Raw genomic sequence first — 23,205 nt, 5'->3', positions numbered from 1 at the left:
TTATCAATTGTTAGAATCATATTGCTATTTTAGATACACTTGTTAAACACCAAGTTTTGGATCCTTCAATTGAAAGTACTTTAATGGGGCTCTAGACACGAATTCTTTTCAGTATAAAGAAAACAAAGTTTTTGGCAGTATTTTAGTGCTGTACTTAAATGTGTCTTGAGCTCAGCCTCTTATGAGAAAATTGAAGATGGTGTTTGCTTCTTTTAATAAATTGTTAGATAACAAAGATTTTTTCAGAAAGCTATTTTGAGTTCTTTATCCACATGGTAATAGGCAAAAGCACTTGCTTTTCAGAGCAGAGGTCAGGCAGCCAGAAATACCTTGAGCAGTTCTCAACATGATTTCATTGCTTGTCTTCAAGGAGAGGTTTTACAAATAAATTCCTCGTCTGTGCCCAGCTCTTCTAATTCCTAAGATCCTGCATGTCTGCATTGTTTCCAGTTATGCAGAGATTAACAGTTAATCTGCTATTGGGATTCAGAGCCTTTCTGGACAGGCAGTTTATTCTTCCAGGTTCTCTGTTAGAATTAAAATGTGTCTTGAAAAAGTGTTTTCTTCTGATGGAAGGGTGTCAAAAAAAAAAAGTTAGGTACAACCTTTTCTTATGATTGCATCTTACTAGTTCTGCTTCTAATGCAAGCATACGTGTTTTTCAAGTATTAGAGAAACTGTGTGCCATCACAGAAAACTAATTAAAATCCTTCATCTTTTGCAGCTTATTTAAAGTATCTGATCATACATACAAAAGTACAGAATTTAAAGATAGTTTTATGGAGGTGAAAAAGATTGATTCTTGTTCAAATATAAGTGAAAACATGAAAGAAATAAGAAAAGAAAGTTTGTGGAAAAATGATCAGTGCACTTCCATAAATGATGATTCAGATTTTGCTCTGGATAGACTAAATGATGGGGACATTGCACCTGAAAATGGAATTAAAAAAAAATCATTTTGTAATACTTCAGAGATTCTGGATATGACAGGTAAGTAGTATTGTTCTAATTAAAAAAATAGTCCCCTCTCTGTCTTTGGTATACAATAATCATGGATGTCCATAATTAGAATGAAGAACATTTTCAAATGCACCAGCTGAAGGTGAGATAACTGGCTAAGCTTGGTAGAAAATACTGCAGTGTTATGGAACTTAATTCCATTGTTGTTTAGTGTGAGCTGAGTAAACTACTTATGAAGATGAGTTACATTTTCAAAAGTGCTAAGTCATGTAAATCTTGTTGAAAAAATCAATCCCCTAGTCCTAACCCCATCCCTTGATGTGATGTCTTATCCTCACTTGAAACTGAAAAATGAAAATGCAGTGTTTGTCATGTGTTTCATACTTAATCTTTGTAGAATTAGATTTCAAATAGGGAAAAGCTGGGAAAATGGAGGAAAGTGGTGAGAATTCTGATGAATTATGACGTACTTGGTTTAGAAATTCACCTGAGGTTTGCCAAACAGCTCACTGACGTAAGCCTGCAGTGTGCCCCAGGAATAACAAAGACTGACAACGTCCTGGGTGTTTTTACCAGGAACAAAGCCAGGAAGTTAAGGGAAGTAATTATCACCTTGGCACTTTTGAGACCATTTCTAGAACTGCATCAAGTTTTGAGCCTCTGGTACAGGCAAAACATATTTAAACTGGAGTGAATCATAGGTTCATTAGGGTTGGAAAAGACCTTTAAGGTCTTTGAGTCCAGCTGTCCATGTCACAAAGTGCCATGTCTGCATGTTTGTTTGTTTGTTTGTTTTTTTAACACCTCAAGGGATGGTGATTCCACGACCTCCCTGGGCAACCTGTAGTAAAGAAATTTTTCCTAATAACTAAACTTCTCCTGGCACAACTTCAGGTGATTTCCTTTTGTTCCAATTGCTAGTTACTTGAGAGAAGTAACACCCACCACCTTTCGGTTGTAGAGAGCAATAAAATCTCCCTGCAGCCTCCTCCAGGCTAAACAATCCCAGTTCCCTCAGCTGTTCCTTACAGCAGAGAGCCACTAAGACGGTCCTTTCAAATGATGAACTCATGACTTCCCTGTCCTATCCTGTCATCTCCTTCTGTATCACCTGGGCCTTGTTATAGCCTTGCAGCTCCTCACAGAACACATAGCTTGGAATCAGGAAGATACTTTCCATGGTTACTCGTTGAAAACAAATCTGGGTTTAAGAATTTGCTACTTTTGTTTCTTTAGGAACTACAGGAAGAAAACCAGAAATTTTAAGGGCTGTTACAGAAATACGTATCCTTGTGTTTGTCATATCTGATGTACTGATTTTATTACACTGCTTTTGCATTTACAGTGTTAGAGCATTTAATTCATAGTTGTAGGTACTCATGCATTTCACTGTAATAGTTTTGATTTGTAATGTCATGCTGGGAATTGGATGATGAATAGATGTTTACCCTTTGGACTTTGAAAGCTGGAATGAAAATAGGACAGCTTGCAGATCATTCATCGCTAAGTAAAATTTATTCTTAATTTCAAGCATTCAAAATTTATCCTCAGAACTGTTTATTTTTAAGAACAAAATATAAAAATTTTTAGTTTGCATAATATATATGTCAGGCCAGATTTTCTGTCCAAAGACACGTATACATATATATGTGTTTATTTAAATAAAGGAAAAATGAATTCATGTTTAGGCTTATTAGATAAAGTGAATCTTACTTCTTGTCCCGTTTTATCAGGAGAAAATAAACTCCACATACTCCATATGGATATATATTTATGTTCTGATGTGCATACAGTATATTTCCATTCTTTAATCAGATTTTTAAATAATTTTCCTTCTTTTGCCCCTGCCTTGAACCCATAGCATAATTAAGCATCCATCAAACGTTTTTAAAATTTCTTTTTCCCTACCACTGACTTTTCAATATTTTGTTTCTAGTAACCTGTCAAAGTGTAGATTAAATACTAGGAAGAGAAAATGCCTAAATTTAGGCAACCTAAATTCATGTGAATCACTTTAGCAAATGTCATCATTTCCAAAATGAGTAAGGACTCAGCTGTTCTTATGTTGCCAATTAGTGCACTGAGCACTTGTTTAGAGAGGTAGTTTTTGGTAAATATATTTGTTTAAAAAAAAAATACCTGTATTTTCTTTAGCCAAGTATTACTTGCTTTGTATTTAACTGATTTCTTGGTTTAGTCCTTTTTCTTTTCCTGTTTATTTAAATTTTTAATGTAACATCTATCTGATGCCTCAGCATTTTCTTGTCCCTGTTACTGCTGGTGTTATGTCTGACTATGTGTGCATCCCCAGCCTCATCAGATGGTTACAGTTGGTCTGCCTGTGTGGCTTCAGTGCAAGACCAGACAAGGATGAACTCATTCGGATTTGTAATGTAACAATGCTCTCGTTCCTCTTAATCATATTTTAGATAAGAATGTTGTTGTCTGAAGAATACACAGTATTAGAAATTGAAAATATTTTCAAAACCACTGTCAGCACTGAGAGATTGTAGGTGAATTCCTTTGTTACTGTTATGACTGGACATAAAATATTATGCTAATTAATTTGTGGTATATAGATTTTAATTTTGCACTTAAATTACAGGAAAGATATATTTACAGTTTTGTAATTTCCACTTGCTTTCAATTCCTTAACACTGTGAAGCAACCCAGTTTAGAAGTATTTTTAAGGAGTTCCCATATTTTAACTATGCACAGTCTAAAGCTTTGGATGATGTAAGTATGAAATGTTAGTTGCAAGCTGCAAGTAGTACTTTGTTGATGAATTTAAATGATACTTTAATATTGAGAAGTTAAAAAGGGTTAGAAAACTAATTTATTTAGAACCTTTTCCTGGAAAAAGCAGGGTGTTACTACTTTAACAAAAATTGGGAAATTTTATATTCATGCTTCATTGATCTTTGTGAACATTGAAAAACTGGGAGTGGTAGATGTTAGTTTCTGGAACAGTTCAGGAGTGCCGCTGGTGTTGGTCATTGCTGTGTTTATAAATCAAGTACTAGGTGACTTCTGTTCATCCTTGTGAGCTCCTAACTGTCACAGAGCAGTAACAGCTACAAGAAAAGTGTTTAAAAAAAAAAAAAAGTAAGATTAGAAGTAAAATGAGAAGTTGGGAAGGAAAGAGGGAAATTAAGCTGCACAGAGCATGCTGCATGGAGAGAGGATGGGTTAACAACACTGCAGAGGAGGAAGGAGGGTAGAGTCAACCTTGGCAGAGGAAAATGAGGGAACCTAACATGGACATACCTGTCTCTGAGGTGGTAGAAAATAAAATGTGGGAGAAAGAAAGAAAGGAAGGAAGCATATTCATAGATAATATACTGTGGTCATTATTGAAAACTTACTCTATTAAAATAATCCGCAATACTGGAATTTTGAAAGCAGATGGAATTACAGAAGGAAAAAAATAACTTTGAGCAGAAAAATACCTCTTTCTGCTGAGCCTGCATTTAGTTACAGTTGGACATTGGCAGGGATTCTCTATTAATGTTATCTACTAGATACTGGGGTTTTGTTTGTTGCCGAATGGTAGACTTCATCACATGATAGCTTTAGATGAACAGTATCTCATTTACCTTTCCATGGCAGATGTTCTTTCTTTTGCAGTAATTTTTGGAGGATTCTATGTATCAATGTAATAATAACTTCTCTGTGTTGTTTTCTCCTAGACTATGCTTGTGGAATGTATGAACAGATACAAAGGATAGCTGTGTTGTATTTACTACTTTGCCGTTTTTTCCTAGCTTCTTTATACAGATAGGAATTTTGTGATTTGTGCTCCAACTGGCTCTGGAAAAACTGTAATGTTTGAGCTAGCTATTACCAGATTACTCATGGAAGCCCCACTGCCTTGGTTAAATATTAAAGTTGTTTATAGTAAGTGTTATGCAGCTTTAAACATTTTGGTCACAGCAGTAGAAAATGTCTTTGTTTAAATGTGGAGATCTGGAGTGAATGCTTTACTAATATTGAAATCAAATATCTTAAGAAATTGTGACCTACCTCATTCTTTAAAAAAGTTGTTTCTTGTAAGAGTTTGTTTGTGACACCAATGTGTTACCATTGTAACTATTACTAGTGTTTAAAAGTACTGTCTAATATTCAGCATTGCCTATATAAACTTAAAATATATCTTGTAAAGAGTTGTCCTCTAAGAAGGCAAGATATACATGAAAAGGGAAGAAGGAAGCAGAGGAAACTAAACCAAATTCATAGTAGCAGAGACAGAAATTACGCAGTATGTTTGATCCACGTAACTGTTCCTGAGATGAGGATCCAGTTTTCCAGTGTCATGTACCTGGCAAAGTTCATGATTAATTGTTGCTTTGTGTGTACTAGTTCAGACGCAACAGAGACGTCATCTTCATGAAGTTAGTCACAATTTTTTTTTTGCCTTCCAGGATAGAGTTCATACCATGTAAATAAGGTTGAACTGATGGTTTTGTCCCAGTTTCAGTTAATTCATACAGTGATATATTTTTTTAATCTTACAATTATTTATTTATAAAAGTTTCAGTTTAATTATTTTTTTAAAATCCAATCTGTTCAAATTCTTACAATAAAGCTAGTGTTGATTTAGAGTTTACTGTGGATTCAAAACAGACCTTGTATAAACAGGCATGTCAGTGGATTGAGGTGGATCACATTTCAGTGTACAGTAATGTTTTTGATTGGCTTGGTATAATTGATACAGATTGGCTGGTTGGAACTTTTGGTAAGGAAGCAGTTACGTGCTGGTGGAATTAGATCTGCTGACCCTTACAGGTTTAACAGCAATAGAGAAAGAGATGTTTCAGTTTTCTGAATGCTGGAACAGAGATGTTACTCAGATTGCATACTGCCAGAGTGTGCTCTGGTACACTGTTCGTTGGTGGTCCAATCTACGTGAATTAGCATGCAGTAGTGTAAATTAGAGTTGTTTCCCAGTAGCTTTAACACATGCTAAGGATTGGTGACTTAACTTCTGGGAGTAAACACCAGCTTCTTGTATAACGGAAGATTTCAACCCACCATACTACTTTTGCAATTTTGTGAGTTACTGCTAGTAGCTTAATCAGTTTTTTGGAGCTAGTGATTTCCCCTGCTTTGTAGGCCACTGATAAGCTTAGGAAATTTTGCACCTCTTTTGGAAGTGGAAACTGGTTCTTTAAATCTCTTCATCTTGGGTATCACTTGCCAGTTCATATTCCAGTGGCTCAAACTAGCCTAGAATATAATCACTGCAAGATCTGATTTATTACTGCTGTTTTCACATCACATGTAAGTGACTTTCAATTAAATCACTGCATACTCCGTATAGACTACCCATCCAATATAGACTGACGTGTGTTGCTACTGACAGTCCTTGTAGGGAATTAATTCTGATTTGTAGAAATCAGCCACCATCTGCAAAAGTATAGTATGTGTGCTTAGGAGATAACTAAAACAAATCAACCAAAAAAAAAAAAGGTGGGGGGATTAAAAACAATCTATTTATTTTCTTATTTTTCTAGGAGTCTTCCTGTTGAGGACCAGCATCAGAACTGCTATTTGCAGTGTTAGCTGGTACTGATAGTAGTAGCTGCCTGATATGATCTTGACTACACTTAACTGCACATTTGGTTTAGATAGATTTTGATTTCTTCTGGTACTTTGTCTCTTGCTCATGGATGGTTTCTTATTTCTAACCACTTTTCTCTCTGAATACAGAGTGCTTACATAATTACGAACTGGAAAAGAGTTGGCATTTTTATGATTAGAAAAGATGCATTTCCTATGGTTGCTTCCATCTGTGAAAAAACCCTTGATAGCTGAATAATTGTTTCCTTGTGGGATTGATGAAAAGAAACAGGATTAAGGGAGGGATAAATAACCTTAATTAAAGGGTTCTGTTTCTGGTTGCTGATAGGGAAAAACTGGGGTCCAAAGCTCAGCATTGATCTGTGCATGTGGAATAGGGTAGTAGGGAAAATAATACCAGTTACAAATTGCATGGTTCTAGGAGGAAAATTAAAAAATTAGGGGAATTAAATTCAAGAAGACGTTTTTAAAATGTATGCATTTAGCATCCTTAGCAATACAGTTGAAGATTTGATTTTCATAATATAACTCAGATTATTTTGTGTTATTTTTAGTGGCTCCAATAAAAGCTCTGTGCAGTCAGCGTTTTGATGATTGGAAAGAAAAATTTGGACCTATAGGACTCAGCTGCAAGGAACTGACGGGAGATACGGTGATGGATGATTTATTTGAAATACATCATGCTCACATCATTATCACTACACCTGTAGGTTTTGGTCCCAGTTTTTAGAATTATGTAGAATAAACATGCTAGTAGCCTACTAATTGTATGCTACTATGACTGTTCTCTTTTTTGTACTTTTTTGTATTAGTAATTTTATGATCTTTGTGTTTGCCTGTAAACTGTGTGTACTACAAGTTCATATAAACAGTTAACAAAATAATAATGTGCCGGATGAAACATACATGGCGCTAGCTTGAATTAATTTAACTGATTTTATTTAAAGATTCATTAAAGTTTAAGCATGGCTGCCTGTACTATACTTCTGGCATATGTTGGCCTTTAAAACATCTTTCACCTTCTGTTGTTGTTTTGGGTTTTACTCTCCTAGGAAAAATGGGATAGCATGACAAGAAGGTGGAAAGACAACTCTATAGTCCAGCTTGTTAGACTCTTTCTTATTGATGAGGTAGGAAAATTAATTATTTTTGTTCTTGAAAATAAAAGGAAACTTAGAAAAGTTGTATTTAACACATATGTAGCTTGTAACTGAAAAAATATTTAGTAAATCTTTTAAAATTCCTTATAGGTGCATGTTATAAAGGATGAAAGTCGTGGTGCAACGTTGGAAGTTGTCGTCAGTCGCATGAAGACTGTTCAGTCTTCTCTTTGGCGTCTTTCAGAAAGTCATGTCACCGTTCCCCCCTTGAGATTTATAGCTGTTTCTGCAACAATCCCAAATGCTGAAGATGTAAGAGTTATGTTTTAGCTGTATTAATGTAGTTGCATGTTATAAAAATTACCGGGAGTTATAAATTGAGATTGATAACAGGGTTGTCATTCTGAAGCTGTCAGCTGAAGACAGCCATGCAGTTGATGGTAACGTTACAAATGACCTGCAGCCATATGGAACTCTCAGCCAAAAATGAACATGCTGAAGCTTTAAGATTTCTGTTCATGATTTTTGTCTCTAAATACAAATCACAGCAGACTTGAGATTTCAATCTGAATTTCTTTGGTCCTGTAGAAAGTGGTACTTCACTTGTGGCTTTAATGACAAAAGCAATGTCAAATGTATTAATAGTTTACATGTGACAAAAGTTAATTATTGTGTGATGCATTTAGAGCACAGCATGATTAAAAGCAGAAATTTATTGTTTCCATTCTATTTTTTCTTTTTTAAAGATTGCAGAATGGCTTTCAGATAGTAAGATACCTGCTGTATGTATGAAAATAAATGAGGATCAAAGACCAGTGAAGCTACGCAAAATTGTTCTTGGTTTTCCCTGCAGTGACAATCAGACGGAATTCAAATTTGACTTAACTCTTAACTACAAGATGGCTAGTATTATACAAACATACTCTGAACAAAAACCAGCACTTGTGGTACAATGGCTTTCTTTTTCATCACATTTTAAATTCTTTCTTTCTTGAAAGTGTTGATTCAAGAAAAATCTTTTCTTATTTATAGTTTTGTGCCACAAGAAAAGGAGTACAGCAGGCTTCCTCTGTTCTTGCAAAAGATGCCAAGTTTTTACTGAGTATAGAACAGAAACAAAGGTATTTTTATATTTGAATTGTTAATAAGTGTTTGGATGTTTTAGTAAACTTGTGACATCTGTGAAGAGAGCAGTTGAGGTAATAATACTATTTCTAGCAGAGGAGTGTGCAAAAAAATCACCAGCACAGTTGACATTTTGGCTCTTAAGGAGTTACATTTGCTTCTCATATTTTTAGGGTACGTTTCACAAACATTAAGTTGTTTCTAGAAGCTGCTTTCTAGACATACAAATGTTAATTCCTATGAGCCTATAAGGCCTCATAGTGCAAAGATTAAGTATATGAGTAGTTGAATTAGATGTGGTCTTTGTAGTGTTTTAAGTTATGCCATAGTAGTGTTTGCATTATTACATATATTTAATAAATACAGCCCTGATCCATATTAGTTATTATTTACTTCAGGGTTGCCTAGTCATGGCAGCTGCAGAAGGTACTTTGTGATTTTTTGGACCTGAAGCATTGTCTTCTTTGCCTTACGTGAGCAAGAGTACCTCTTAACAATCTTTTGTGAGGCGGTTGTGTATCTAGTTTCATGTGAAGCTTTATTTTTGGATTTTTAGAAGCATACTTGTGTTTATGTATGTGCCACTTCTATTAGTGAATGTTTCGTGATTTTTGAAGTACTGATTTTTATTATTTTTTGTTGCATAGATTACAGAGATCTGCAAACTCATTGAAAGATTCCAGACTGAGAGGTAATTATTACGTACTGCGTCTTTGCTCTGTGAATGAATATTTAGTTGAGTAAATTTAGTCAAGTGATGGATATAATCATTTCATTATCAGATCTTTTAATGTGTGGTGTGGCTTATCACCATGCGGGTATGGAGATATCTGACAGAAAAATAATTGAAGGAGCTTTTACTGTAGGAGACTTACCAGTACTTTGTAAGTAAATTTAACTTTGAAAGTAAGAATGTTGTTAATGTATCCTCAGAAGACTGCAGTTTGGAAGTGGTTATGTTTTATGATTCTGTAGTTTGCTTAACCTCTGGAATTACTTTCACAAATCCAGATAAAAGTATGTTTGTGTTTCACATGCACTTTTACCCAGTGAGTATGCATACACACTGTTACTAAAGACCATAGAACTTTTCTTCCTTTCAGCATCCTCCCTCATATGTCTATATAAGTCTGACCATGTTAATTTTCCTTTCATAACACTGAGCCATGTTTAAATGAAAGTATCTGGGATGCCATATATTAAAGAATACTTGATAATAAATGAATTATGATTATCAGATACACAGAAATTGTACAAATACATATCTGTAATGTGTCTAATTCTTTCTGGTGCAGAGTGCCCACTGGCTTGACTAGAATGTAAGAGCTCTAAGGAATCAAGAGTTATGTCACTTATTTGCTGCTTGTTTTATGCCAGACATTTCAATGTCGTTCACCTTGCAATCATTATGCTTTAATCTGATGTAGTTACTACTAGTACCTTAGCTATGGGAGTCAATCTGCCTGCACATCTGGTGGTTATAAAATCCACAATGCACTATGTTGGAGGAGTGTTCCAAGAATACAGTGAAACTGATATTCTGCAAATGATTGGGAGAGCAGGAAGGCCTCAAGTAAGTTAATACTGCATTATACTGATGCTGTCAATAGGCAGATCAGTAGAAACCATTCTTGGCAACAATTTCACTGCAGCATTTGTTTTTTAAAGGGTTGTTACTATTACTCCTGGAAAAACAGAGAAAGGCAACTGTTTGCTTTTGTATTGTCCACTAAAAAGTACCACTTCACGTTGCTGTGGATCTAAAGATTATACTTGGGTTATATAATGCATGTAGATTAAAGAGAAAGTAGGGAGCTGGCACACAATTTACAAATTATATAACAAAAATTCTGGAATATTTAATAGTATAGAGAACAATGTGTTTTGTTCTCCTAATATCAGAATGAGAAAGCAACTAATTAAATTAGAAGTGGGCTAGAGGAGAAGGGTCAGAAACACTGCCTTCCAAAAGCTATCATTCATTTTGCTTCCACAAGAGGTAGCTGATGCCAGGAATGCGAAGGTTTAGAAAGGGTTTACACATTGCTTTGGTTGTAAAAAGGAAGGAAGGGGGTTAAAATTGGTTATTTTAATTATACCTCTTTAAAGTCTGTGAATAATACATGTTAAATCTTACAGTATAAGTCTTAAATACAGGTGAAGCCTAACATGGGAGATAGCTTACTCCACATCTGTCTCCAGGGTCTGCTTTTACTAGCCACTGTGGTATATTTTGTACATAACAGTATTTTATCCAGATCTAAGATGTATGGCAATTTCATTGTTGTGCTAGAGATCGTAACTCAGTAAGATTTTTTTTTTTTTTTAAGTTGTGACTCAGAATCCTAAGGTTTACTTTAACTTAGTGGCTCTATACCTGAAATATTTACTGAGATCTGTCTTTCAGTATTACACTGATGTGATCTAAAAAAATGCAAAAGTCGGGGAAGCTTTTCACACAAAACCAAATAAATCAATTTGACAGTGTTTTTTCCATTACAAAACAAAATAATGTAAGTGACATGGCTTGAGAAATGATGACTAATAAAAATTACTATAAAAGGCCTGACTGTTCATTCAAGACTTTTCTACTACTTGGGAATTACTAATGAGAATTTGTAAATGAACTATTTTTGGTGATTGTGGTTAAGAATCCTTTCGTTAGCTGTGGATCTTGTGAGGACATCAGTCACCATTCATGTTTGTGGTGTTTCTTGATGCGTCTCTCTCGTAGGCACATTGGCATATGTAGCCTGGTGCACTAACCTGCCTGCCAGCAATGGTGGGAGTCCAGAGTCCTGCTTGATACCCAAATGAGTTAGAATTTGCCTTTAAGTTAGAGAGGCTTTGGCCTTCAGCAGGCATTTCGACAAGGATTTTAAGAAAAAAGCTTTAATGGTTTCAACAGATATGTGATGCATATGGAGCTGCAATGTTTTGCTAAGATTTAGAGAGCTGGTTTTGTTTTTGGTTTTATTTTTCAGTTTGACACTACAGCTACAGCAGTTATTATGACTCGTTCTAGTACAAAGGAAAGGTATATACAGATGTTAAATGGTGCTGAAGTGATAGAGAGCAGGTAACAGTATTTTTTATATGACTATATTGATGTTAGCGATGTTTCGTTGTTTCTACAAAAACTCAGATGGGTTTTGGGGTGTAGTTTTGTGTTTTTTACTTCAAGGAAATTCAAGCTTTTTTAAATTCAAGGAAAATTAAAGCAATTTAGTCATAAGTTAACAGACTCTATTTTATCAACTAAAACCATCTCCAGAATATCTAAACTTAATGAAAAAAACCCCGCAATAGTTGTAGGTTCCTGATGGAAAACTGAAGAAATTGAAAATAGTTCATACTGCAAAGATAAAAAGCAAGAGTTGAACCCAGAGTGTGTCTCTGCATTTTTAGTCTGGAAGATACCAGACCACAGAATACGCTTGATGCAAACAGAGTATCACAAGAAATATGTAGGAATGTTAAGACATTACAGTGTAGACCAAGAAATTTTGCTCAGGTAATTTTGATAAGGTTTAATTTTTTTAATATATTCAAAACATCAACACTGTGCTGTAGCTTTGTTTTCTAAAGCATTGTTAAAATTCACGGTCGACAGAGGGTTTTTCTTTTTGCTTGTGGGACATGAATCATAGAATCGGTCAGGGTTGGAAGGGACCACGAGGATCATCTAGTTCCAACCCCCCCTGCCATGAGCAGGGACACCTCACAGCCATAATAAATGAAGCTATAATAAATAAATTACATTGTTGATTATTTACATATTCTTTACTGTTTCCTGTTGATTTCACTGATTGACAGTAAAATAAAACCAAAGAAAACTGTGGCTTTATTTTGTGTAGGTTTGTGTGTGTGTGTTTTTGCTAAAGAGAGTTTTAGCACTTGTAAATGTACTTACTCTTTTTTTTTTTTTTTTTTTTTGGTAGCTTGCACAGACATCTTGTCGAGCACTTAAATGCAGAAATAGTGCTACATACTGTCACAGGTGTCACTGTAGCTTTGGAATGGATACGATCTACATTCTTATACATTAGAGCCTTAAAAAATCCATCTCATTATGGTTTGTTGTTCTTTTGGGTTGTTTTTTTGTTTGTTTTATAATTAATTACAACACTAAGATGTGTTAGATTCAGGTTATATGTTTTTTCTGTTTCATTATGAACCGCTGTTTCATAAGGGATTGAAAACAAGATATGTAGTATGCCTGTAATATTTTTAGGAACAGTTTCAGTTGCTTTAATATAATTAATAGGAGTTTCAGCATGTATAACATAAAAAAAAATTATGAAGAAGCTATTTACAGCTTCACAATGATATGTAATACGCTGGACCATGTGTTAATGCAGTATCAAGTCATAATGTACTTTTCAGCACTGGGTATGTAATCTGCTGCTAAGAAAAAAGATACTGTGTAATATTTCGTAGCTCTTCTAAAACAAAATTTTAATAATCTTAATGCTTCTGTCTTCAATTTGTCCTGTTCAGAACAGCCTCTCTATCCTTATCCCTATGTCTTTGTTAATGGCCGGTTACTCTACACCTGGTTATGAAATCATTGGGCGCTTGCTGGAGACGTTTTTCTTTAAGGGTTTATAGATGGGACTGGAATGTAGGAACACTCATTCAAGTACTAGATGTACTAACAGGAAAAACTGTACATGTGAAGCTGCTCACTGACATTTCTCCAACTTTTAGGACCCCTGGTATTTTACATGGGGGCGTATCTGCAGCTTTTCCTTTTGCACAGCTGTTCTAACTTTCTGATAGTCAAATACTTACACTATGTAAGGCCTTTGACTTATTCCTAGTATAATAAATATTGACAACCCTTTCACTTTGGGGTGCCAAATCAGTTTTGATGGATGATGATACTGAGAAGGAAGTAATCATTGTATATTAGGTTAAAAAACCTTTTGTCTTTTCATGAAGGTTTTTCTTCTGGATTGGATAAAATGGGAATTGAAGCAAAATTACAGGGTAAGTACAGGTTCATCCATGTTTATTAGATGTCTCCATTAATTTTGACAGATCCATTCCCAGAACAAATGTATTTTGCTGTGTTGTGCTGTTGCTTTTTTGTTACTAATCCTTTTGAAATGCTAGTAGACTAGTAGAATTTTTTTCTTGTATAGAAAAAAAAATTAAATGCCTTTACCTACTTTATCTCCAGATATGTACTCAGAAATATGGAGCAGAACACTTTAAATTTTGGTTGCGTGTCATTCTTCTTAATTTTCCTATGATTGATATAATTTGCTTTCATTAATTTCTGTTCCTATACTTTCAAAAAAGCCCTTTTCAGAAGTTGTCATCTTGCCTTCAGTATAAATTTACCCTTGTAAACTAAAGATGTAAAATGGAAACGTCATCACCTTGTTCAGAAACAGTTGAAAATTGCGTTATTGTAGCATATTAGGCAGCAATAATAAAGAGCAGGTGGAGAGAGAGAGAACACTTTTTTTTTATGATGAATTTTGAATTGCTAATGCAACAATATCCATAATTAATGTGAAAAAAGGAATTTTAGAGAACTCCAGAGTGTGGTAGATTTTGTCCAGTGATGGACTTAATGAACTGGAGGATAGGAGCAAATCTTAAATTTTGTATTCATGTACAGGTGAGTCACAACATAGATGTTATGTGTATCTGCTATTTAGACATCTCTCTGGTATGATCTGAGAATTCCAGTCTGACCATGAAATTTTGCATTGGAGATGTGCATTCTAGTTTATTGTTTGCTTATTACCTGACATTTGGCCTTTATGGATTGAACTACTCATTTTGCTTAGGGGTGTCAAGGGAAGACTTGAGTCTGTCAAAGATTTCTGTGCACTAAATGTTGCATAAAATATCAGTCATATCTGAGATGTATGGATTCAGTAGATTCTCTTAAGAATGATTTTGCACTTTTAATTCCAAATTTATTCTTAAAATTTTTCATGTGAATAGTAAATGCCATAATACAATAGCAAAGAACCAAGAGAATGCAAATACCTAATTAAAAAATGGCACATGGTCTTTAAGGAGCAGTAATTTGAGAATGAGGCAGCACCATAGTTGTTCTGTAATTCTGTAAAAATCACTGGAAGACTATTTTTAGGAGGTTTTTCTGCCAGACTCAAGCAAGACCCAACTGCTGATTTATTTAAATACTGCTTTTTAAGTTATTTACAATCCCATCAGCAAACATACATCTGACTAAACAGTTTGGAAATCAGTGCCTCTCACCTTTAAATATGAAAATAGCATGTAACTCTTTTTAAATAGTATTTCTTTATTTTCATGTAAGTTTTGTAGTAGATACAAAACAAGTATATTAATAAAAGACTATTTGCTAAGGTTGTAAATGGAGTTTTCTCTCTTCAGTGAAAGTTCTCATGTCCGTCATAATTCTATATATTTGTATATCAGACCATTGGGAATTTAACCATCTGGAAGGGAGCCTGGTACATGAAAACACAGACTGAAATTTGCAGAGCAAATACTTTATCTCCACTTACACATTTATTAAATTTAACACAATGGTGTCGAAAAATTTGTGATTGATGTCAGACTTGGTGGAACTATGCTAAGGCTATTTATTGCGTAAGGGTTTCAAGGACCCAGGAATACATTTAGTACCTACACCACTTCTTGAAATGTCTGAATATGAGACATTGTGGCTAGCAGATACAGAAAAAAAGGAGTATTTATCACCAAGAAAAGTTACTTAGTTCATGTGCACGTCCAGTTGTTTTCTGCCTTTTCCTGTATTTTAAATTTTCAATTATTTAAGTGTTCACGCTGTTGTGGAAACCTTTTGTATAAATAGTGTGGGCTCTCCAGACTATCATTCAGAATTGAATATGGCAGCCTACATTCTGTGCATCTAGTGTCTTTCATGTGCTATTTTGATGAAAAAAGGTCAAGTTCTCCTTTATCAAGTATCTTTTGAATGAGCTTTCCCCAGGCAGAAGTTAACCACCAACTTCAGTAGAAGCAGGATCATACTCTAAAACCTTTGCTTGAGTTTAGTGGAATTACTTAGGTATCCACTCATTGCAATTTTATGATGCTTCTGGTTTGCACATAGTTAGGTTTTTCTGCATGTACTAAAAATGGATGTATTTTCACATTGTTGACAGAACTGTGTTTGAAGAACTTAAATGATTTATCATCTTTTGATTTGATCAGGATGGATGAAGCAAATAATTTCAAACCAACAGGTAATGCTTTTTATAAATAAACTATTTTTCAGAAGTGATTTTGAGATAGTAGTGAACTACAAATGCTCACAACTGTTCCTATGATACATTAATCAGAGTTACCAAATGTAGTATAGCAGTATCTGAGAGATTGACTAGAATATATGAATAGGTTTCTTTAATCCATCATTGAAGCTTATTCTCTTAATGTTGATCCATGAATAGATTTTCTCATGTTGCTGGAAATTTTGTTGAATATTAGGAGAAAATTGCAAAATGTTATCACAGGATAATTGCATGTGACACGAAGCAATGAAGGACAGGTTTTATCTGCTCTTCTCTACAGTCCTCTGCTAGAGGTGGCTGGCTTCTCAGCAACCACAGTTCACATCTGGTATATTAGTGTGAATTCATCTCCACTGGAGAAAACTGTAACTGGCACATTTCTTTCTGCCACTCTAGGATGGAGTCAGTAATATCCATCAGACTGCTGGGGGCAATAATATGCCAAGTCAGTGCTGGTAACTCTCATTGAACCATGTAATAAAAAGAATTATTCTGACTTAAAAAAAAACTTAAAAAAATACTTGACAGACTTATTTTTTAAGGTCTATTCTTCTTTTACAGAGACTGGAAGATTAATGGCATGGTATTATATAGCATTTGATACAGTGAAACAATTTTTCACAATTAAGGGAACAGAGACTTTAAATGAATTGGTAATTTAACTTTTAAAAGAAAATTTACATATGTTCAATTAATTTTAAAATCAAAGACAAGCTGATGTTTTTCTTTCCTTTAAAGAGCTCAGACTTTGCTTATATATGTTTTACTTTTGAGCCTTTGTACTCTGAGAGATCTCTATTTCCAACTCTTTCTCTCCTCACTAGCATTGCTTACAAAGATACTAAGTTGCTCTGTTAATGTATTAAACGCTGCAATGTTTTGTGATTCAGTAGAGGGGGCTTATTGCAAAAACTGGTTGCATGGAGAGCAGACCTGATTTTTAAAGAAATGTTACTGTCTTCCTGTTAAATTTTCCTCTGTCAGATAACATGTTATTGCTGTTGTTAAGTCTCAAAAGACATTTTGTTTCCAAGCAAATACTGTGTTAGGGCAGACTTGCCATGACAAAATGGAATGCCTGTTCTCCTATGGCTGTCTTTGTTACTAAAGTATGAAGGAAGTAAAGTAAAGTAAAATATGTAACAGCAAAAACTATTTATGTCTCCCTCTTATGTCATAAAGTATTAGCAGTGTGATTCATTTGTGGGTGCTTTCAAGTGAAATAGTAATTAAAAGCTGAAAGCATAGTCTTCCTCTTTTCCTATATAATAGCCGTTACAGGAAGATGAAAGAAAGTTGGTCAGTATTAGAAAGAAGTGATTGATCATCTTTTCATGGCTGTAGTGTTGAGACAATAGCACTTGTTTTTAAAGTAATTAAAAAAAGGTTGGAATTGGTAGAAAAAATTGCAGAGAAAAACAATAAACAAAAAAGTTAAATTGTTACAGATTACAATGATCTCCAGCTGTGCAGAATTCCTGGATGTCAAGTTAAGAACAAATGAAAAGAAAATACTCAATACTTTGAATAAAGATAAGGACAAAATAAGTATCAGGTATAAAAATCAAATATATTGAGATAGGGAAATACCTTTTTTGCAATAAATAAAATAAACATCTGAAAATACATGTATTTTTGTGCATAGGTTTCCAATGGAGGGGAAGATAAAAACAAGAGAAATGAAAATAAACTGGTAAATACTATATTGTGTTGTTAGTTTTTATTGAAAAGCTGTTGTTTCATGTCTGTTGAAGTCTCTGGTAGAATTTGTATCACTTTATTGAGGACCAGATCTAGATTTAATTTTTTCTATTAAGAATGTTCTTTCGTTTTCCAGTGTAAACTTCGGTGTTGTTATACTTTGTTTACAGTATGGCTTATATACTAAAAAATTTTTTTCCAGTCTTATTCAGGCTCAGCTAGGATGCATTCCTGTTCAAGACTTTACTTTGACACAAGATACTGGCAGAATATTTAGAAACGGCTTAAGAGTTACTAGATGTATGGTAAAATTTATTTCTTTTCGAGTGCATGTAATAATAAGCTAAGTTTTAGTTGATTAATACCAGTCAATCTTATTTTCACAGGGTTGTCTGACTATCTGGCATCATGTAAGAACAACTTTTCTGCTTTATTAAACTCTTTGATTTTAGCAAAGTGTTTCAGGTGCAGACTTTGGGAAAATTCACTTCATGTGTCTAAACAATTGGAAAAAATTGGTAAGTACTAGTAAAAAATTTGAAAAATGTAATCTGATGAAAGATCAAAACTCAGAATTAGCCTGTAAATTTCTTGAGTGTCTGCTTATATACTTAAATTACTCTCCTAAATACTTGTTTGCCACAATTCAGTACCACAGCTATCAGGACAGTCTGCCATGATAAAAGTAAAAGTTACCAAGTTTAGCAATTTTCTTCAGCTTTCAAATTATTTCAGAGTTATTCTTTTTCGTTAGTGTTCATCTCTCTATCTTAGGTGTATTCCACCTATACTGATCATCTCTGAGTAAGCTATGCCTTTCTTTCCAGATAGCTGCCACTGTAGATCCTGTTGCTCGTATGCATGAAAGCCTTTTAATTTGTAGTGACATGGACAGGAATCATGAAATAGAAATAAATTTACTGTGCATGAGGTTCTTACACACAGATCTCAAGTTTCTGATAATCTTTTTCCTATTGTTGTTTCCTGCTACTTGATGAGCTTCTGCCTAGAAGTACAGACTTGTCATGATTATTCAAAAAGGATTTCAGCAGTTATAATTGTTTGAGGTACTAGTATCTAGTGTAGCTTCCTGCTTTGATGTCTGGTCTTACACCTTCCTGCTTTCAGAATTCACTGCAGTGTTCTCTTTAAAGACAGATCTGCTCTGTACAGAACAATATAGTAGAGAGATGCAGATTAGAGAATAACTAAGCCAGAAGAACTCATTCTAGGTATTTGTTACAGTATTTCAACTAAAATTAGTGCAGTTGCTGTAGTAGGCTGTAGTTCCAGGTAAGGGAAATGCCTTTTCATATGCTGTGATGACTCCAAATCTCACTTGAAGTTTGAAAGAACAGAGAATCACAAAAAGGAATAAGATTGTATGTGGAACTCTTCCTTGGAAAGGGAAGATTTTCTGAGATGAAGAATGCTTGTATGATGGACTTTTTTTGTCATATATATGCAGAACACATTTCTTGACTCTTGTAGAAAGTGACCTAAAATCTGCTGTGTTCTAGAAAATGTAACGAAATATTATCAGTATTGAAATAATGACTGTTTTCATATTGTTTATTCCATTTCTTCTTATCTTTACTGATGGATAAGTAAAATTAAACAACAGTAAGATATTTAATCAACTGAATTTTAGTGATTTGCTGGGAATAATGCTGGGACAAACATATTAAAAATTATTTCTGCAGTTAAGAATAATTTAAAATTAGTGATTGTGTTTAACAGCATAAACCTTAAATTCTTCACAGGTGTGTCACTGTCAAATGCTATGGTAAATGCTGGGCTGACATCATTTAAAAAAATAGAAGATACAAATGCAAGGGAAATTGAATTGGTAATTTATTATTTTGTACTCAGATAAATATAATAAGCCAAATATGGTGTATTAATAGTGTTAACAGTAAAAGCAACATGGTTAATACACATCTGCTATGCTATTGTCAGCAGAACTAAGTGTTTTAAGTAGTTTATTAATCTATATTAGTGAATTTTTTAAATGTGTCTACTGCTGTTTTTCCTTGAAAAGGGTATGATGTTTTGTTCTAGCAAACTTAACATGTATGATTTCACTGGTTTGGCTGGTTTTAGAAAGCAGTTGCTTAAATATGTGTAATTTAATCATTAAAGTGATTTGAAACAAAGGAAAAGATGTATCTCCCTTTGGAAATGTTATTAGAATATAAAAGCAAATATGTATTTACTGTTTCTCTTAATGTATGTTAATGATGAGAGTCCTGAATTTTCATTATTGCTACTTTTTAAAAACAGTCATAGAGTAAAGTTCTTCTGATTCATCTATAAAGCACTTATTTTAGGGAAGTTGGATTGTACTCCAGGACAAGTTTTTTGTCTCTTCTTTCCTGAGGAAATTTTTTTTCCAGTGTTCTAGAAGATATAATGGATTTCTAAAGCAAACCAATCCTACTCAGGTCTTTCTGTTTTGGCTTTGGGAATTTGGTTTCTCTTTTCTGCACTCTTTTGCAGTTTTCTGTAATTTGTTTTGTTTTGATTAAATGTAGGGCAACATAGAAGGGTCATCTAATACAAAAACCTGAGTAGTCAGGTTTTGAGGTCATTGGCTAGTTCGTTAGGTGTTACCTGAACAGAAGTGGTAGCAATGTGAAAAAGTATTGGAATTTTCTTTTGCTTATATTGCTCTGGGCATCACAGACATTAGAAAACTCAGAGCGATAAGGGCTTTTGTTCATAGCATAATTACACTGGTGACTTTGATTCCTTGGATTCTGTTGGCACCTATGATCAGCTGAATGTATCAGAAATTAAATTAAATCTTTCCAGATTTTAAACAGGCATCCTCCTTTTGGAAACCAAATAAAAGAATCTGTTTTGCACCTTCCAAAATACAAGCTTGATATTGAACAGGTAAATGCTTTTCTATTTATTTTATGTTTTTTTGCCAATATTATTTAAATGAAAGAGCAAATATTAACATAAATTTTGAGCCTTCACTGATAGACGATTACACGATATTGTGATGCCCTTCCACCTTCACATGTATACTCAAACCCTTAAGCATCAAGGGTGAGCTTTAATATGCATTCTTTATAATATGTTAGCTTCTCTCTATCATGTTAATTGCATTCTGCATTACACATGCAAACCAGTATATTCCACATTCTAGAATTTTATACAAGTCTGAGAGGTCTCTTCTATCTTGAACATAAACTTCATGAAGAAGCATTGACTTGTGCATGTTCTACATCACACTTAGGAATATAGAGAAACAGTAATTTCTCTATATTAACATAGCTGGTGCAATTCCAAAGGAAGGGTGTGATTCCATGTGCAGTCAAAAGTTTGAGGTTCTGGTAATGCATTGTGTCTTTAAACAGGTCACACAGCCAATCTGCTTTTCTGAATGCAAAATCTGAAAAATAGCCTTGAAGTGTTTCATGAAATTGGTACAAATGAAGTCACCTTTAGTGTTACAAACAATAAGTGTGTGAAATACTGTTGTTAGAATGACCAGTTCTATTTCAGTTTTTCATTTGTCATAATGCCAGATGAATATCTTTAAAGTTATTCTCAGTAGAAAGAATTAACAATTACAAATGTAGAGGAATGTTAGGATACCAAAATAGACCTAGCTTTCTTCTTGCATTGGACAGAATTTTTTTTTAAGAAGTTAATGTAGATTCTTTTATTATCAGAACATAAAAAAAATTCAGGATATTCAGCTATAGGTAAGTTAGTACTGTGTAACAGTGTTTCAGAACAACAAAGAGAAACTGTACCACGAATTACTTGAATAGGACTTTCGTGTTTGTTATCAACAATACTTTGTATATTTAAACAGTTATGTCTTCTTCTGTATCATTTTCGCCTAGCTCCCAAAATACAGTGATACATTGGCTGAAATCTTAGTAACTGTCAAGTTAACAAACTATGAGCAGCTACAGACAAAAAGAACAGCAACAGACTTTCACTATGTTACACTGGTCATAGGAGATGCTGACAACCAAGTAATTTTTAATCAGAAAATTATGTATGTATAATCTGATTTTTTTTTTTTAATGTGTTGCATCTTCCCAAGGTGTTGGCTTTCAGTCCTTTCTGTGACTTTTTCAGGTTTTGCAATACTGATGCCAAATGGTACTGCATTTTCTAGTCACTGTGGTCATTTTAAAATGCTGCACAAGATCGATTAAACCCCCCAAAGATGACGGTGTTTTATACTTGTCAGTACAGGGAAGATGTGTAAATAACTGTAAAACACTGATGTCATGTGGAAATTATGATGTTTTCCATAATAAAACAAGTAAAATACCTGTTAAAAAGATACATTCTCGAGTTGTTACTTAGTAGCTGTGTTTCTTTTAATTGTTAGGATATTGTTAAAATCGTTGTTCACTTGGAGATGGGACTAAATTCTCCAATTGGTTAAGATATGCTTGGAGCAAATGGGGAAAAAAAGAAAATGTTTTTTTTCCAGCTGTGTGACCTTTGTGGGAGTTCTGCATGAAGTCTGGTGTTTTTGGGAGAATGGAAACTAATCTGCAGGATCCTGGCACTCTTACGGCCATAAATTATATATTATTGGAAGGTTATTCCTAAGCAATTTACCAAGTAAAATCCCAAGAACTAAAATGAAATAAAGGCTCTTTCACTTAGTTACAAATGCCCATAGTGTACAGTCTTGTTTTGTTTTCCATCTCTAACAAAATTTTACTGATACATTATAGGGATTCTGTGCTGCTGAAAACTGGAAATTGGATAAAGAAAATTGAAGTGAAAAGAGCTGTTAAATCAGAGGACATTAGTATAAATTTAATTAGTTCTGATTATGGTAGGTTGATTGGTATGCTTTTAATTTAAAAACAACAGCATAAGAATTTTGAATACATTGTTAAAACACTTTATATCAAGCCAAAAATATATACAAATGACCTTATCTGTAAGCAAAATTCTATTACATGTTTTTTACTGTTTTGAGTATTACATAACATACCTCATTACATATCTGATTTATTTACTAGCATATGAATGAAATAAGAAATACCAAAACTAATACTACTAGGAAATAGTATTTTGCTGTGTTGATAAAGATTAGGATTCTCTTTTGCCCTTTGCCTTCAAGTTGAATTAAGTTTCAGCTGGAGTAACCAATCAGCTTGATAGATTATTTATGCTGGGAAGAGCTGTCTCTGCTTCAGCAGGAAGAAATTTTGGCAGCAAAAAAATTTGTGCTATAACATTAGTCCCCTCAGTGTCAATTTCTATAGAACTGGAACTATAGCAGCAGATGAGAAGAGACAGTGATGACCTTGAAACACAGGACTTTGGTATACAGATTAAAAATAGACTGGCTGTATTAAATTCTGTCATTATGCCCTGCCTGTAAAGATTGCCATGTGCTAGATTAATTGATTGTTTCCATGATAAACATTGAATATTGAAGCTATGACATTACTCAGGCATGGAATAATCAGTATTCCTAT

At 34.0% G+C, this 23,205-nt stretch overlaps 1 protein-coding gene across 1 annotated transcript in view; it reads left to right on the top strand.

Annotated features, from left to right (window-relative positions):
• Positions 1-23,205, top strand: part of HFM1 (helicase for meiosis 1) — a 32,787-nt gene that overhangs the window by 2,371 nt on the left and 7,211 nt on the right. Inside the window, exons 4-27 of the mRNA XM_054384282.1 lie at positions 725-990; positions 2,197-2,244; positions 3,626-3,696; positions 4,725-4,857; positions 7,095-7,246; positions 7,593-7,670; positions 7,791-7,952; positions 8,673-8,761; positions 9,413-9,456; positions 9,548-9,649; positions 10,193-10,338; positions 11,750-11,844; positions 12,707-12,840; positions 13,710-13,757; positions 15,905-15,985; positions 16,592-16,683; positions 17,479-17,585; positions 17,676-17,723; positions 17,934-18,031; positions 18,118-18,249; positions 19,495-19,580; positions 20,546-20,629; positions 21,595-21,752; positions 22,450-22,553. Of these exons, the coding sequence (XP_054240257.1) occupies positions 725-990; positions 2,197-2,244; positions 3,626-3,696; positions 4,725-4,857; positions 7,095-7,246; positions 7,593-7,670; positions 7,791-7,952; positions 8,673-8,761; positions 9,413-9,456; positions 9,548-9,649; positions 10,193-10,338; positions 11,750-11,844; positions 12,707-12,840; positions 13,710-13,757; positions 15,905-15,985; positions 16,592-16,683; positions 17,479-17,585; positions 17,676-17,723; positions 17,934-18,031; positions 18,118-18,249; positions 19,495-19,580; positions 20,546-20,629; positions 21,595-21,752; positions 22,450-22,553 (2,558 nt within the window). The remainder of the gene's footprint in view (positions 1-724; positions 991-2,196; positions 2,245-3,625; positions 3,697-4,724; positions 4,858-7,094; positions 7,247-7,592; positions 7,671-7,790; positions 7,953-8,672; positions 8,762-9,412; positions 9,457-9,547; positions 9,650-10,192; positions 10,339-11,749; positions 11,845-12,706; positions 12,841-13,709; positions 13,758-15,904; positions 15,986-16,591; positions 16,684-17,478; positions 17,586-17,675; positions 17,724-17,933; positions 18,032-18,117; positions 18,250-19,494; positions 19,581-20,545; positions 20,630-21,594; positions 21,753-22,449; positions 22,554-23,205) is intronic.

The sequence above is a fragment of the Indicator indicator genome, chromosome 10 (assembly GCF_027791375.1).
Source record: "Indicator indicator isolate 239-I01 chromosome 10, UM_Iind_1.1, whole genome shotgun sequence".
NCBI lineage: Eukaryota > Metazoa > Chordata > Aves > Piciformes > Indicatoridae > Indicator > Indicator indicator.
Note: the sequence above shows the minus strand (reverse complement) of the source record. Positions and strands in the feature narration are given on the sequence as shown.